Source organism: Stomoxys calcitrans, chromosome 1 (assembly GCF_963082655.1).
Source record: "Stomoxys calcitrans chromosome 1, idStoCalc2.1, whole genome shotgun sequence".
Lineage (NCBI taxonomy): Eukaryota > Metazoa > Arthropoda > Insecta > Diptera > Muscidae > Stomoxys > Stomoxys calcitrans.
In genome coordinates, this window is record NC_081552.1 from 98,395,977 (window position 1) to 98,410,224 (window position 14,248).

The 14,248-nt window shown below is 40.3% G+C and overlaps 2 protein-coding genes across 2 annotated transcripts; both read left to right on the top strand.

Annotated features, from left to right (window-relative positions):
• Nucleotides 1-2,627: 2,627 nt before the first annotated feature.
• LOC131994125 (uncharacterized) lies at nucleotides 2,628-11,512 on the top strand. The gene is made up of 3 exons (XM_059360453.1): nucleotides 2,628-2,808; nucleotides 2,980-3,117; nucleotides 10,562-11,512. The coding sequence occupies exon 3, from the start codon at nucleotides 10,568-10,570 to the stop codon at nucleotides 11,438-11,440; it is 873 nt and encodes a 290-aa protein (XP_059216436.1). The 5' UTR covers nucleotides 2,628-2,808; nucleotides 2,980-3,117; nucleotides 10,562-10,567; the 3' UTR covers nucleotides 11,441-11,512.
• On the top strand, nucleotides 5,405-10,486 carry LOC131996637 (uncharacterized). Its single transcript, XM_059366202.1, has one exon. It carries the CDS (start codon nucleotides 5,405-5,407, stop codon nucleotides 10,484-10,486), a length of 5,082 nt encoding a protein of 1,693 aa, XP_059222185.1.
• Nucleotides 11,513-14,248: the final 2,736 nt, after the last annotated feature.

The window sequence follows — 14,248 nt, forward strand, 5'->3', positions numbered from 1 at the left end:
GGGGTATACTACAATAATTTCGTCATTCTGTTTGTAACTACGCGAAATATTCGTCTGAGACCCCATAGAGTATATATATTCTTGATCGTTGCGACATTTAATGTTGATCTAGCCATGTCCGTCCGTCTGTCCGTCCGTCTGTCCGTCCGTCTGTCCGTCCGTCTGTCCGTCCGTCTGTCCGTCCGTCTGTCCGTCCGTCTGTCCGTCTGTCTGTCTGTCTGTCCGTCCGTCTGTCCGTCCGTCCGTCTGTCCGTCCGTCTGTCCGTCCGTCTGTCCGTCCGTCTGTCCGTCCGTCTGTCCGTCCGTCCGTCCGTATGTCTGTCGAAAGCACGCTAACTTCCGAAGGAGTAAAGCTAGCCGCTTGAAATTTTGCACAAATACTTGTTATTAGTGTAGGTCGGTTGGTATTTTAAATGGGCCATATCGGTGCATGTTTTGATATAGCTGTCATATAAACCGATCTTGGGTCTTGACTTCTTGAGCCGCTGCAGTGCGCAATTCTTATCCGATTTGAATGAAATTTTGCACGACGTGTTTTGTTATGATATTCAACAACTGTGCCGAGTATTGTTTAAATCGGTTCATATAGCTGTCATATAAACCGATCTTGGGTCTTAACTTCTTGAGCCTCTAGAGGGCGCAATTCTTATCGGATTGGACTGAAATTTTGCACGATGTGTTTTGTTATGATATCTAACAACTGTGCCAAGTATGGTTCTAATCGGTTCATAACCTGATATAGTTGTCATATAAACAGATCTGGGTTCTTGACTTCTTGAGCTTCTAGAGGGCGCAATTCCTACCCGATTTTTCTGTAATTTTTTTTTAACAACTGTGTCAAATAAGGTTCAGATCGGTTCATAAACTGATATAGCTACCACAAAAACCGATCTGGGATCTTGACTTCTTGAGCCTGTATAGGTCGCAATTATTATCTGATTTGCCTGAAATATTGTACGACGGATTCTCTCATGACCATCAACATACGTGTTTATTATAGTCTGAATCGGTCTATAGCCCGATACAGCCCCCATATAAATCGATCTCTCTATTTTACTTCTTGAGCCCCCAAAGGGCGCAATTCTTATTCGAATTGGCTGACATTTTACATAGGTCTCCAACATATAATTTAATTGTGGTCCAAACCGGACCATATCTTGATCGCTCATATAGCTGAGCAAATCTTTTCTTATATTCTGTTTTGCCTAAGAAGAGATGCCGGGAAAAGAACTCGACAAATGCGATCCATGGTGGAGGGTATAAAAGATTCGGCCCGGCCGAACTTTGCACGCTTTTACTTGTTTAATTTGGATTTAACTAACTCCAAAGACAAATCCTGTCCGTTTACACTACGTTTTTAGAGATTTAATTGACATTCACAAGCGTACATGCGTATATATGAATGTACATATGAATGTAATTACATATCATACGCAACCATACACAATTCTTAAAAACATTTGCATATATTGTTACTTTTATCGATTATTCCTCCATGAAATTATGTTTTTTTAGATTTAAAAATAAACCCTACAAAAATGGGAACTATTTTTGTATTGTAAAGCATGCAACAACACAGGACTTGACACTTAAATCTCGATAAGGTCATTAATCCGGATTTCGTGGCCATTGTAAACGTACTTAAAGTCGAGGTACCTAGTGGGTGTGATATTCATACATACGACGATGATATCAGCTATGCTTCTTGTGTAATATTTCCGACACTTTTCCTTGTATTGAGAACATCAACCTGAATATGATGAGATACGTAGATGGGCGGAGATCAATTGTCTTCGTTAAACCCCAATAATATATCCAGGAATAGATATGATCTTCCACTAGTGAAGATAAATGCATGTGGTATTGAGTATTCAGGATTTGTGAGAAATTTAGGGGTAATATTCAACAAGTAAAAGCGTGCTAAGTTCGGCCGGGCCGAATCTTACATACCCTCCACCATGGATCGCATTTGCCGAGTTCTTTTCCCGGCATCTCTTCTTAGGCAAAAAAGGATATAAGAAAAGATTTGCTCTGCTATTATTATATTATTACATGTTGGAGACCTGTGTAAAATGTCAGCCAATTCGAATAAGAATTGCGCCCTTTGGGGGCTCAAGAAGTAAAATAGAGAGATCGATTTATATGGGAGCTGTATCGGGCTATAGACCGATTCAGATCATAATAAACACCTATGTTGATGGTCATGAGAGGATCCGTAGTACATAATTTCAGGCAAATCGGATAATCCATGTTTTGGTCCATGTTTTGATATAGCTGCCATATAAACCGATCTTGGGTCTTGACTTCTTGAGCCTCTAGAGGGCGCAATTCTAATTCGATTGGGATAAAATTTTGCACGACGTGTTTTGTTATGATCTCCAACAACTGTGCCAAGTATGGTTCAAATCGGTTTATAACCTTATATAGCTGCCAAATAAACCGATCTTGGGTCTTGACTTCTTGAGCCTCTAAAGAGCGCAATTCTTATCCGATTGGAATGAAATTTTGCACGACGTGTTTTATTATTACTTCCAATAACTGTGCTAAGTATGGTTCAAATCGGTCCATAACCTGATATAGCTGCCTGTTTATGCCAAAATACCATAAACAAATCCTCATACCTAAATCCCTAAAACTTCGTTCAAAAAAAATCCCCAAATACAATTAATATATCTAAGACGTTGCCACAAGTTTATGCTACAACGGCTGTAGCAACAACTTAACGAATAATTTTGACAATCGTACTAAGACGACTTCCGATAGAATTTCGTTAGCATACCTTCTTGTTCACTTGCAACCGTTGTACTGGTAAGACTACGAAAATAAATCCCCTTAAATCAATCCAATCCTAATTCGTTTCAATTTTCCTATTTCTTGTCTTCCATATTGCACTGGAGCAACCAAGTCTCATCTACTCTAACCATTTGAGTTTTTGAATTGTTTTCGGCTCATGTGATGTCTCATTTCTCCTCCAAGTAGACTTCAGCTGTTCCATCTCATCATTTGGTCCTTTCGAACCGGATAGCTACGTATATTTGGAGACATTTGCTCTTGGGAGACACTCACTGGGATTTCCTACTCCAATCCAAATCTCTACACTACTCATCATCTCAACAGGTTAGTTTACATTTCTTATTGTACTCCCATTCAGTTGCGAATATAGTGCGAAAGTGATCTTTAACAAGTGTTTTTACGGCAAAATTATTTTGCGTTAATTTGGTGAAAAAGCGCGCCAAAAATACTACAAGTTCCAATAAATCGAATACCAGCCAAAACACATATATTCCTGTCCATATATGATGATCCAACGACAGTTCCGTTTGGTCCAGCTATAACTATAAGCTCGAGTGGAAATAACCAAGGAAATATAAATTAATTTGCTGCCCAACGCATAATTAAACTCCAACATTAAAGAGGGAATACCCATTAAAAGGCATATAGAAACAAGTGGATAGTGGTGTCCAAGATCTACAGTGAGTTTTTTCATATTTTTTTTTGGTTAATATAATTCCCTTTGAAAAAAACCACGTGTGATACAACAGTCAAAGAGTTCCCTTCAAATTCGCCATAAGGGGATAGTATTAGCACCGTCCGTCCGTCCATTAAATGCGGTTTCTTTTGTTTCTTTACTATACATGTGTTATCCACCAAGAGTGCGGGGATCGATGTTAAAACATCCCAGCACAATAGATTGCTGTTGTAATGCTTCCCACTCGTATATTATTATGCTATGAGAATCGACCTTCTCTTTGAGTGTAATCGAAGGTACATATCTTCTACCTTTTACTTACATGTTCTCTTGAGTGATCATAGCAGTGGGAGTGTTGGAACAGGTTCCTAGTTACAAGTGTGTAAGCGGCTCTTTTATGTCTCCCCATTTTTTGTCGACATAACCTCGCCCCCCACTCACTTCGGTTGCTCTACTGATTTTTTGTATGCGGTATTCTGATAGAGTTGCCGAAATATCTTATTGACACCTATTAATTTATTATCCTGAGGAACGTTGGAAGATATTTTTTATGCGAGGCTGTGAGATCTTCTTTGGGTTCATTGTAAAAAAAAAAAAAAAAAAACTCCGTGACATGCACTTGCGTTGGTCTTAGAGGATTTTTATTAGATTGACATCAAAACTGTTCTTTACTGGGGAAATGCCCTGAGACACAGATTGAATGGTTAGAGACCCCGTAGTACAATTTGCTATTTTCGTTCTAGTATATAAACTCGAAGTTGTCCATTTCCCATCGAATTTGCACAATCCGTGAACGATTTAAGAAGAAAAGTTATTTGGCATCCCTGCCTTCTTTTGCATGCGGGTGGTCTCACTCAATTTATCTCGTCTCATTTAATTTGTTGACGCCCCCACCTTATGGAGCTAACTCTCTGTTTGCCGCAGCCGTGTACCTTGCCGAGAGAGAGAAAGAGTTTGGTGTTCTATTTAGTCCCATTTTGTTTCCCTGGTTCTCTGAATAGGGAAGAAAAGAAAAGATAGGTCAACGACCTCGTCAGCTGTTTGCTTGCTTTCACCTCAATTGGAATTTTATGAATTTAGCACGTAATCCCAGCGAACCCTGTGAAAGTATAGAGACGGAATATACGATTTCAGCGCTATATACCTGAAAGTTTTCGATAGCTGAATCCTTTGAGTTATTTTTTAAATATAATATCATATATTTCTTTAAATTTTATTTATTTTTTATATTTTTTGTTTTTTTATCTACATTTTTTATTGATTGCTATTGCTAAAAGTGAGTTCGTTCCGAAGCATTTTATTATGTCATATATTTTATTAAAATTCGATACATTTCAAGAGACTGAAATTTCTAAAATATTTTTCCATTTGTATTTGTTGTTTAAATAACTATTTTTCTTCACTCGGTTGAAATTATTTTCTCAGTTTTTCAATATATTCTGAATTGAATCTTCTCAGCTTTCTAACTTTTTAACTTAAATTTTTCGTGCTATAAACCCAAATTTCCATTAAATATTTATCTAGTTTAAAATCGAATATTTATTTTTGCTGTATGCTTCTTTTATCGTTAAATTATCTAATCTTTTGAGTATATAGTGTGTCCAGTGTTGCTAATATTGGCAGGACAGCAGCTTCTAGAAGTACTTTGAGGAATTTGCTAAATTTATTGCCTTGTGCCAGTATTCGCTAAAGATTTAAATTTCCATAATTGATTCTGTCCGATAATTACACTTTCCAAATTTGCATACGCAGTTCGGGTTCAATATGTCATTGGACAAATTTATCCGGTTGGCTGATAACCTTGTCGTCTTCGAGGCGAGCTTGAATGACAAGGACTTCCCTATGACATCTGTTCATTCGCTAGAGGTTCACAAGGAAGAGTTGACCTCAATTTGGGAGAGGCTCAGGTATTCATATGAGCAATGTCTGTCTGATATGGCTAGTGAGGAACAGGAAGACGATGAGGGTAAGACGGATGATTTGGAATTGGGTACCGTGCGACACAAATATACCAGTGCCTATGTCACTTACTGTCGTTGTAATACACGACTCCGTGAGCTTATCGAAGAGCTCTCTGCCCCAATTCAGGCTCCTAGATCGGAGACGACGTCAGGTTTTGGTTTCAAGCTGCCGCCATGTGAAATTCCCATTTTCGATGGTAATTACTCATCGTGGCCCACTTTCCGGGATATATTCGAGGCAGTTTGTATTAGAAATCCAAGGTTGAGTTCAGTGGAGAGACTTTTTCACTTGAGCCAGAAGACGAGGGGTGAAGCGAACGACATTGTGGGTAAAGTGCCTCTGACGAATGAGAATTTCAAGGTGGCATGGGCAAACCTCTGTTCGCGATACGAGAACAGGAGGGTCCTAATAAATATTCAATTGAAGAGACTTTTCGGACTTACTGTCATTACGGATGAAACGGCAGTGGCACTCAAGGCTTTGCAGAGGGATATTAATTCTTGCATCGAATTGTTGAGACTCTACGAGGTAGAGGTGGAGGAGTGGGATGCAATATTCATTTTCATATGTTCCAATTGCTTACCTAACTCGACACTTACATTGTGGGAGCAGACCTTATGTGATAAGACCATAATTCCGAAGTGGTCAAAATTGGATAAGTTTCTGACGGACCGACATAGGACACTTGAATCCGTGTCTGAGATAAGGCGACAATCTGATTCGGTTGCTTCTACTTCTAGGCAGAATCAGAGAGGGCCTTCAAGGCCCACTGGGGTGCGAAATGGTGGTAATGTCTGTGCATTTCAAACTAAGGTCGGTACTGGCAAATGTCATCTTTGCCCCAAAGAGTCCCACGTCATTCGCAAATGTCCGAAGTTCTTGCAGATGTCTCAGAGTCAGAGATACGATGCGATAAAGAAAAATAATTTATGCATAAATTGTTTTTCGAAGGTCCATACCCTTAGAAATTGCACTAGCAAATTCTCCTGCTACAAGTGCAATAAGAAGCACAACACACTCCTCCATAAGGAGGGTTTGCCTTCGAATTCATCCACACATAGTTCAACCCCACCTCCAAGTCCTAGTAACTCATCCCAGCCAGGCACTTCGAATTCAATACAGTCCACTGAATCTTCTTCAGGTAATATCATCCAGTCATGTTTTTCATCGAATTCTAGGGGTGTTTTATTGGGCACGGCCCTGGTTACTGTATGCCATGGGGGTCTGGAGTTCGCCGCGAGGGCTTTGGTCGATTCGGGTTCTGAGGGCACTCTCATATCCGAGAGACTTTTTAATGTTATGGGACTTCCGTTCAGGCGCACAAGTGCCCAGATTTCTGGCTTGAATAACTCCATTTCAGCGTCTGTGCGAAAAGAATGTACGTTTACTCTACGTTCTACTTTAAACGGTGAGTTCGAGCTATCGGCGTCGGCTTTGGTAGTGCCCCACCTAGCGGGTGGTCTACCATCAAGGACTTTGGATCCGGGACTACTTTCTTCCCTTCCTGATATTCCTCTTGCAGACCCATATTTCTTCCGGAGTTCTAAGGTGGACTTGTTATTGGGTGGAGATCTGCTTCCTTCGATAATGCTATCAGGAATTCGGAGTCCGGTTTGTGGCTCCTTGATGGCACAGGAGACAGTGTTTGGCTGGATTCTCACAGGTCCGGTACCTGTCCAGTCAACGGGCTCCTTTTCCACTATTGTTTCGTATTTCTGTGAAATCTCTTTAGATAAAGAGATTTCACGTTTTTGGGAGGTGGAGGAACTTCCCCGGAGGAGATTCTTGTCTCCCTCGGATCAATTTTGTGAGGATCTATTCCTTCGTACCACCACACGTTCTGACGATGGTCGATACGTGGTTTCTCTTCCCTTTAAGGAGGAATTTCCGAGTAAGGTCCACATTGGGGAATCCAGAAATGGTTCCATGGCACAATTTTATAAGAATGAAGCCCGGCTTCTTCGAACTCCCGAGTTCAAGGCGGAATATGACGATGTCCTTGAAGAATATGTTCGCCTTGATCATATGAGGATGGTTCCCCCTCCCTGTTCTAGGGATTCCACAAGGTTTTATTATCTTCCCCACCATGCGGTTATAAAACCAGAAAGTACGACTACGAAGGTGAGAGTCGTATTTAATGCTTCATCCTCCACTTCCAATGGGACGAGTCTTAATGACGTTCTATATCCGGGGCCGGTTCTACAGAAGGATCTTACTATCCTGATTTTGAAATGGAGATTTTTTCAATTTGTATTCAATGGCGACATCTCGAAGATGTATCGCCAGATTCTTGTGAATCCATCGCACGCGTCATTTCAACGTATTCTTTTCCGGAGAAGTCCAGATCTACCTATCCAGGATTATGAGCTTAGGACAGTTACATTCGGTGTTAACTGTGCCCCTTATTTGGCAATCCGAACGCTTCTGCAATTAGCAGAAGACGTTCAATCCATTTATCCTCTCGCAAGCGATATACTTCGCAATTCAATGTACGTGGATGATGCTTTGGTAGGAGCACATTCGGTTTCAGATGCTATTGGCGCACGGCTTCAGCTTGTTCAGGCTTTGAAATCAGCAGGTTTTCAGATGCGAAAGTGGACCTCGAATTCCAGAGACATTTTATCCGACATTCCTTCCGAGGATCTACTACGCGATGATTTCCTTCAGTTTGATGATCGGAGCACCGCCAAGACGTTGGGCATTCGCTGGAATGCGATGTCTGACTGTTTTTACTTTTCCATACAGCCATTTCCGGCTACAAATGCCTTTTCTAAACGCGAGGTTCTATCCCAAATCTCCAAACTTTTCAACCCAGCAGGATGGCTTTCGCCATGCATTATTATTGCAAAAATAATTATGCAACAAATCTGGATGGAAAAGACTGACTGGGACGAAATTATTTCTCCATCGACTCTGTCCCAATGGAGGTTGTTTCAGGACAATTATCTGTTAATCAACCAGATAAGAGTTCCTCGGTGGTTCCAATATATTCCGAATTCTAAGATCCAATTCCATGGGTTCTGCGATGCCTCTGAAAAGGCATATGCAGCTGTTCTTTACGTTCGTATTGAGGTGAACGATTCCATTGCCACCAATCTGGTGTTATCCAAGACCAGAGTTGCGCCAATCAAAACCCTTTCTATCCCACGCTTAGAATTGTGTGGTGCAGCATTACTCGCCGATATGATTGACGGCATTATACCCCAGTTGAATGTCGATTCGTATTCTATATACTGTTGGACGGACTCCACAATCGTGCTTTCGTGGCTGTCCAAACCTCCATGCTATTGGGCGACGTTTGTGGCCAATCGGGTATCCAAAATCGTCGAGGTTATTAGTCCTTCCAATTGGAGTCATGTGACCTCCGAATGTAACCCAGCCGATTTGGCAAGCAGGGGTGTATATCCTAGGGATCTGCTTGAAAGCCGATTATGGTGGAAGGGGCCGCAGTGGCTGATGGAATCATGCGATTCATGGCCCGTGACGGGCCATGTGCCCTCAGAGATTATTGAGATCGAGAGGAAATCTCTGAAGGTTAATTTTACCTATTTTAACCACTTTGAGGATATTCTAGACAGATTTTCTTCTTTCTCTAGAGCCTTACGAGTCGTGTCATACATATACCGTTTTTATTTTAGGACACACTCGAAGTACCGCTCAGATTTTCGTGCTGATTCCAGAGTTTTATCAAATTCCGAGGTAACAATGACTCGGGACCGATTGATTGCCATGAGTCAGAAGGCATTCTATCCAAGGGAATACTTGTCCTTGTCATTAAAAAATCCCATTTTGAAATCAAGTTCGCTTTTGAATTTAAATCCATTTTGCGATTCTGAAGGTGTTTTACGGATTTGTGGTCGGCTTACTTCTTCTCCATTCTTAACGTATAATGAAAGACATCCGGTTATACTGCCATATAATTGTCAATTCTCCCGTCTATTGGTTCGTTTTGTCCACGAAATTTCCCTCCATGGCGGCAATCAACTGGTTCTAAGGTTGATCCGTATGCAGTATTGGATTCCAAAAGTTAAGAACTTGATAAAGACGGTTATAAACAAATGTAAGCCTTGTATCCTCTATAGGCGTAGATGTCAGACCCAACTCATGTCAGCTCTCCCTCCAGAGAGAGCTGAAATTTCACGTCCATTTGTTCACACAGGCCTGGACTTTGCCGGACCATTCGACATTAAATATTATGGAGGAAGAGGTTGCCGCATGACCAAGGGTTATGTATGTGTGTTTGTCTGCTTTTCCACCAAGGCAATACACCTTGAAGCCACTTCAGACCTCTCCACATCTGCCTTTCTAGCTGCCTTCAGTCGTTTCATTGCTCGTAGGGGATGTCCCTTACACATTCATTCTGATAACGGCACAACGTTTGTTGGCGCCTCGAGATCCTTGGCTAAGGAATTTATCCGATCTTCCCAAGAAGCAATCCTATCGGGCTATGCCCACCAGAATATATCCTGGCATTTTATTCCACCTGGGGCCCCCCATATGGGAGGCCTTTGGGAAGCTGGAGTAAAAAGTTTTAAACTTCACTTCCGGAAAGTTGCTGGAAACGTAAAATACACTTTCGAGGAATTCCAAACGCTTTTGTCCAAAATAGAATCTTGCCTCAATTCTCGTCCACTGTCGCCTATGTCCCAAAGTCCATCCGACTTTGACGCTCTTACGCCAGGACACTTTCTTATAGGTTCGCCCATTTTGGCACCTATAGATCCGAATGTTCGTGAAGCTCCTATGTCTTTGCTAAATCGTTGGCAGAGACTCCAATCAATTCATCAGCACTTTTGTGCCCGATGGAAAGATGAGTATTTAAAAGAGCTTCATAAACGCCACAAGTGGCAACGGCCGACAGAGAATTTAGAAGAAAACATGTTGGTAGTCGTAAGAGACGAAAACACACCGCCAAACACTTGGCGTCTAGGCAGGATTTCGAAGATATATTTTGGTAGCGATCGTAGAGTCCGCGTTGCCGATGTAGTCACTGAAAAGGGCGTTATTACAAGACCGATTACAAAATTGGTTATCCTTCCATCGGAAAGCACTTAAGATCACTTTACGCTCTTCCTACTCCGATTTCAAGGATTCAACTTACCAGAAATTATATCTACACATACCTTATAGTTCATTATGCGCAATAACGGAAAGAAAAATAAACAAGATAAGTTCAAAGGAAATCGACAGTTTATGTGCAGAATCTGCCGCCATCCACATGCTCTAAGAAAATGCCGACGTTTCCTTGGCCTTAATATAACGCAAAGAAGAGACATCGTGAAGAAATATGGTTATTGTGAAAATTGTTTGGCTCACAGCCACTCAGATGGGGCCTGCTTCACGAAGACCGGTTGCAGGATTTGCCATAAAAACCACCACACTCTTCTTCATGCTCATCCTAGAATTCAGGCCAGAAAACCTTTGCCAGATACGCCTACTACAAAGCCGTCCACATCTAAGATGGCTTGCGACACGCAGGCAAAAGGCACCTCGCAATCCTCCACATCTACCAATGAGACATCTTTGACAACCATACTCAAACAAGATGCTATTACGCTGCTACCAACCATCATTGCCAAGGTCGATACGAAAAACGGAAGAAGCATTGTGAGATGTTTATTGGATTCTGGTGCAAGAACAAGCTGTATCTCTTCAAAAACTGTAGATAAGCTTAATTTGATGACACTAGCACTAGATGAAGAAACCATTTGTCCAATAACGTTGTTATCCATTCACGACGAAAATGTGAGCATCAAAACAGTCCTCAAAATGACCAATAGAGTGACCATATCCACCCCAAGTAACTCCATATCCAAATCCATAAGACAGAAATTCCATAACTTCATATTGGCTGATGTTGAATTCTTCAAACCAGCTCCAATAGACATCATATTCGGTGTCGACATATACGCCAAAATATTAAGCGAAGGAATTCTTTGTCGGTCGGGACTCCCAACGGCACAGAATACCATCTTTGGGTGGTCTATCTATGGTCTTTGCTCCAAATAATTTCCTATGAATTTCTATCCGATACGCCAATTTATCCAAATATTACACATTTTTCGCACTATCATTGGAAGTACAAATAAGAACATGTAAACTACCAACTGAAAATTTATCTATATATACATATATATATATATATATATATATATATATATATATATTCATATTTATATTACCTAGTCTCATAAGCACTTTAATGAAATATCCTTGAATTGAATATGAATTTTTGAATTTAAAGCATAACTGAATTTTTTTACAAATAGAAAATTATAATATGATAGGAAGCATCTGAAGTACGATTGTAGCCTCATTTTTTATTGCAGCCGTACTGCAAGGCGGGCGGCATGTTTATGCCAAAATACCATAAACAAATCCTCATACCTAAATCCCTAAAACTTCGTTCAAAAAAAATCCCCAAATACAATTAATATATCTAAGACGTTGCCACAAGTTTATGCTACAACGGCTGTAGCAACAACTTAACGAATAATTTTGACAATCGTACTAAGACGACTTCCGATAGAATTTCGTTAGCATACCTTCTTGTTCACTTGCAACCGTTGTACTGGTAAGACTACGAAAATAAATCCCCTTAAATCAATCCAATCCTAATTCGTTTCAATTTTCCTATTTCTTGTCTTCCATATTGCACTGGAGCAACCAAGTCTCATCTACTCTAACCATTTGAGTTTTTGAATTGTTTTCGGCTCATGTGATGTCTCATTTCTCCTCCAAGTAGACTTCAGCTGTTCCATCTCATCACTGCCATATAAACCGATCTTGGGTCTTGACTTCTTGAGCCCCTAGAATGCGCAATTCTTATCCGATTGGAATGAAATTTTGAATCGATTTATAGCGTGACACAACTCCCATATAAACCAATCTCGCGATTTTGCTTCTTGAGCCCCGAATCGGACTATAACTTGATATAGCTCCTCCGTCCGTACTCATTATTCTTTGTTTTCCTAAAGAACTTGACGGATGCGATCTATGGTGGAGGGTATATAAGATTCGGCCCGGCCGAACTTAGCATGCTCTTACTTGTTTAAATTAAGTTTTTATTTTGAGATATAAAAAGTTTTTCAAAACCTTTATTTCTGCTCCGACATTCTAATATTATTTGATTTACTTCCCCTGTAATCGCTTCCGTTAACCAAAGTTTAAGTAAAAAAAAAAAAAATATCTTCAGAAAAGTCCCCTTGAGCATATAGGAATTTGTGCACTTTTTTGCGATTTGAATGATATAGGTACTTTTCCGATTTAACAGCTTCAGACATATGTCCGCCCATATTTAAATAAATTCACGATAGCATGAAAGGAGATAGAGGTTTCCACCAGTGAATGACAAAGTGCACTCATTCCAAAAGTGTACACGGATATTTCACAAAATTTTGTGGGTAGGTGAAAGTGTCATACCCAATTCCAATAGGAATCATTCTTCCCAAACTCACAACTCGAACGGCATGGGTAGTTCCTGAATGGATTTTTGCTTGAAACATACATGAACATCTCAAACACGTTTGAGAAAGGTTACATCCACACTGTAAGTTAAATGTTCTAGTATGGTTGATATTTGACATTCAATGGTGGTTGTTTGGTTTGTTGGAGTGAATAAGTGTGTACACATACACAAGCAATTGGATTTGTTTACATCGCCGAAAAAAATGCTTAACAACTGAACGCATGCGCGTGTCTAGCTTAAGGCGCTATTACACGGTCGAGAGACCGGATTACATGGGACCTATATCAGTATATGGACTGATTTTGGCCGTATTTGGCACAGTTGTTGGAAGTCGTAACAGAATACCGGCTTCCAGGGGCTCCAGAAATCAAATCGGGATATCAGTTTATATGGGAGCCATATCAGGTTATAAACTAATTTGGACCGTACTTGGAAGCCGCATTTTTTGTCTGTTTGGTTAAAACTTTGCTCATAGTATTCTGTCATTACTTTCAACAACTGCCTTAAGTACGGTCTACATCGGTCTATAACCTGATATAGCTTCCATATAAACCAGTCTCTCGATCATCCTTGTTCGGTTCCTAGAAGCTATAATTTTTGCTGGTTTGACAGAAGTTTGGAAAAAAAAATTATGCACTTCAACTAAATTTACATATTGGGTTGCCCAAAAAGAAATTGTTGGTAATATAGTAGTAATTTAGTCGGCGTTGACTAATTTTTTCAACGGCTTGTTACTCTGTAATTGCATTCTTTCTTCTGTCAGTTATCAGCTGTTACTTTTAGCTTGCTTTAGAAAAAAAAATGCGCGAAATTTTGTTTACATTTGTTTGTTTGGCGTCAATTTTAATATGGGTACCACATGCATTGAAAGAAATTCATTTAACAAATCGAATCAACACTTGTGATATGCACCTTAAACACAATGAATTCGATCCGTTTTTAAAACGAATCATAACTAGAGATGAAAAATGGATTGTTTACAACAACGTTAGTCGAAAACGATCATGGTCCAAGCATGGTGAACCAGCTCAAACCACTTCAAAGGCTGATATCCACCAAAAGAAGGTTATGCTGTCTGTATGGTGGGATTGGAAGGGTGTGGTATATTTTGAAGGCTGCTTCGAAGGAACCAAACGATTAATTCGGATGTTTACATCAAGGAGAAGCGACCAGAATTGGTCAATCGTAAAGGTGTCATATTCCACCAGCACAACGCTAGACCACACACATATTTGGTCACTCGCCAAAAACTGAGTGAGCTTGGCTGGAAACTTTTGATGCATCCACCATATAGCCCTGACCTTGCACCATCAGACTACCATTTATTTCGATCTTTGCAGAACTCCTTA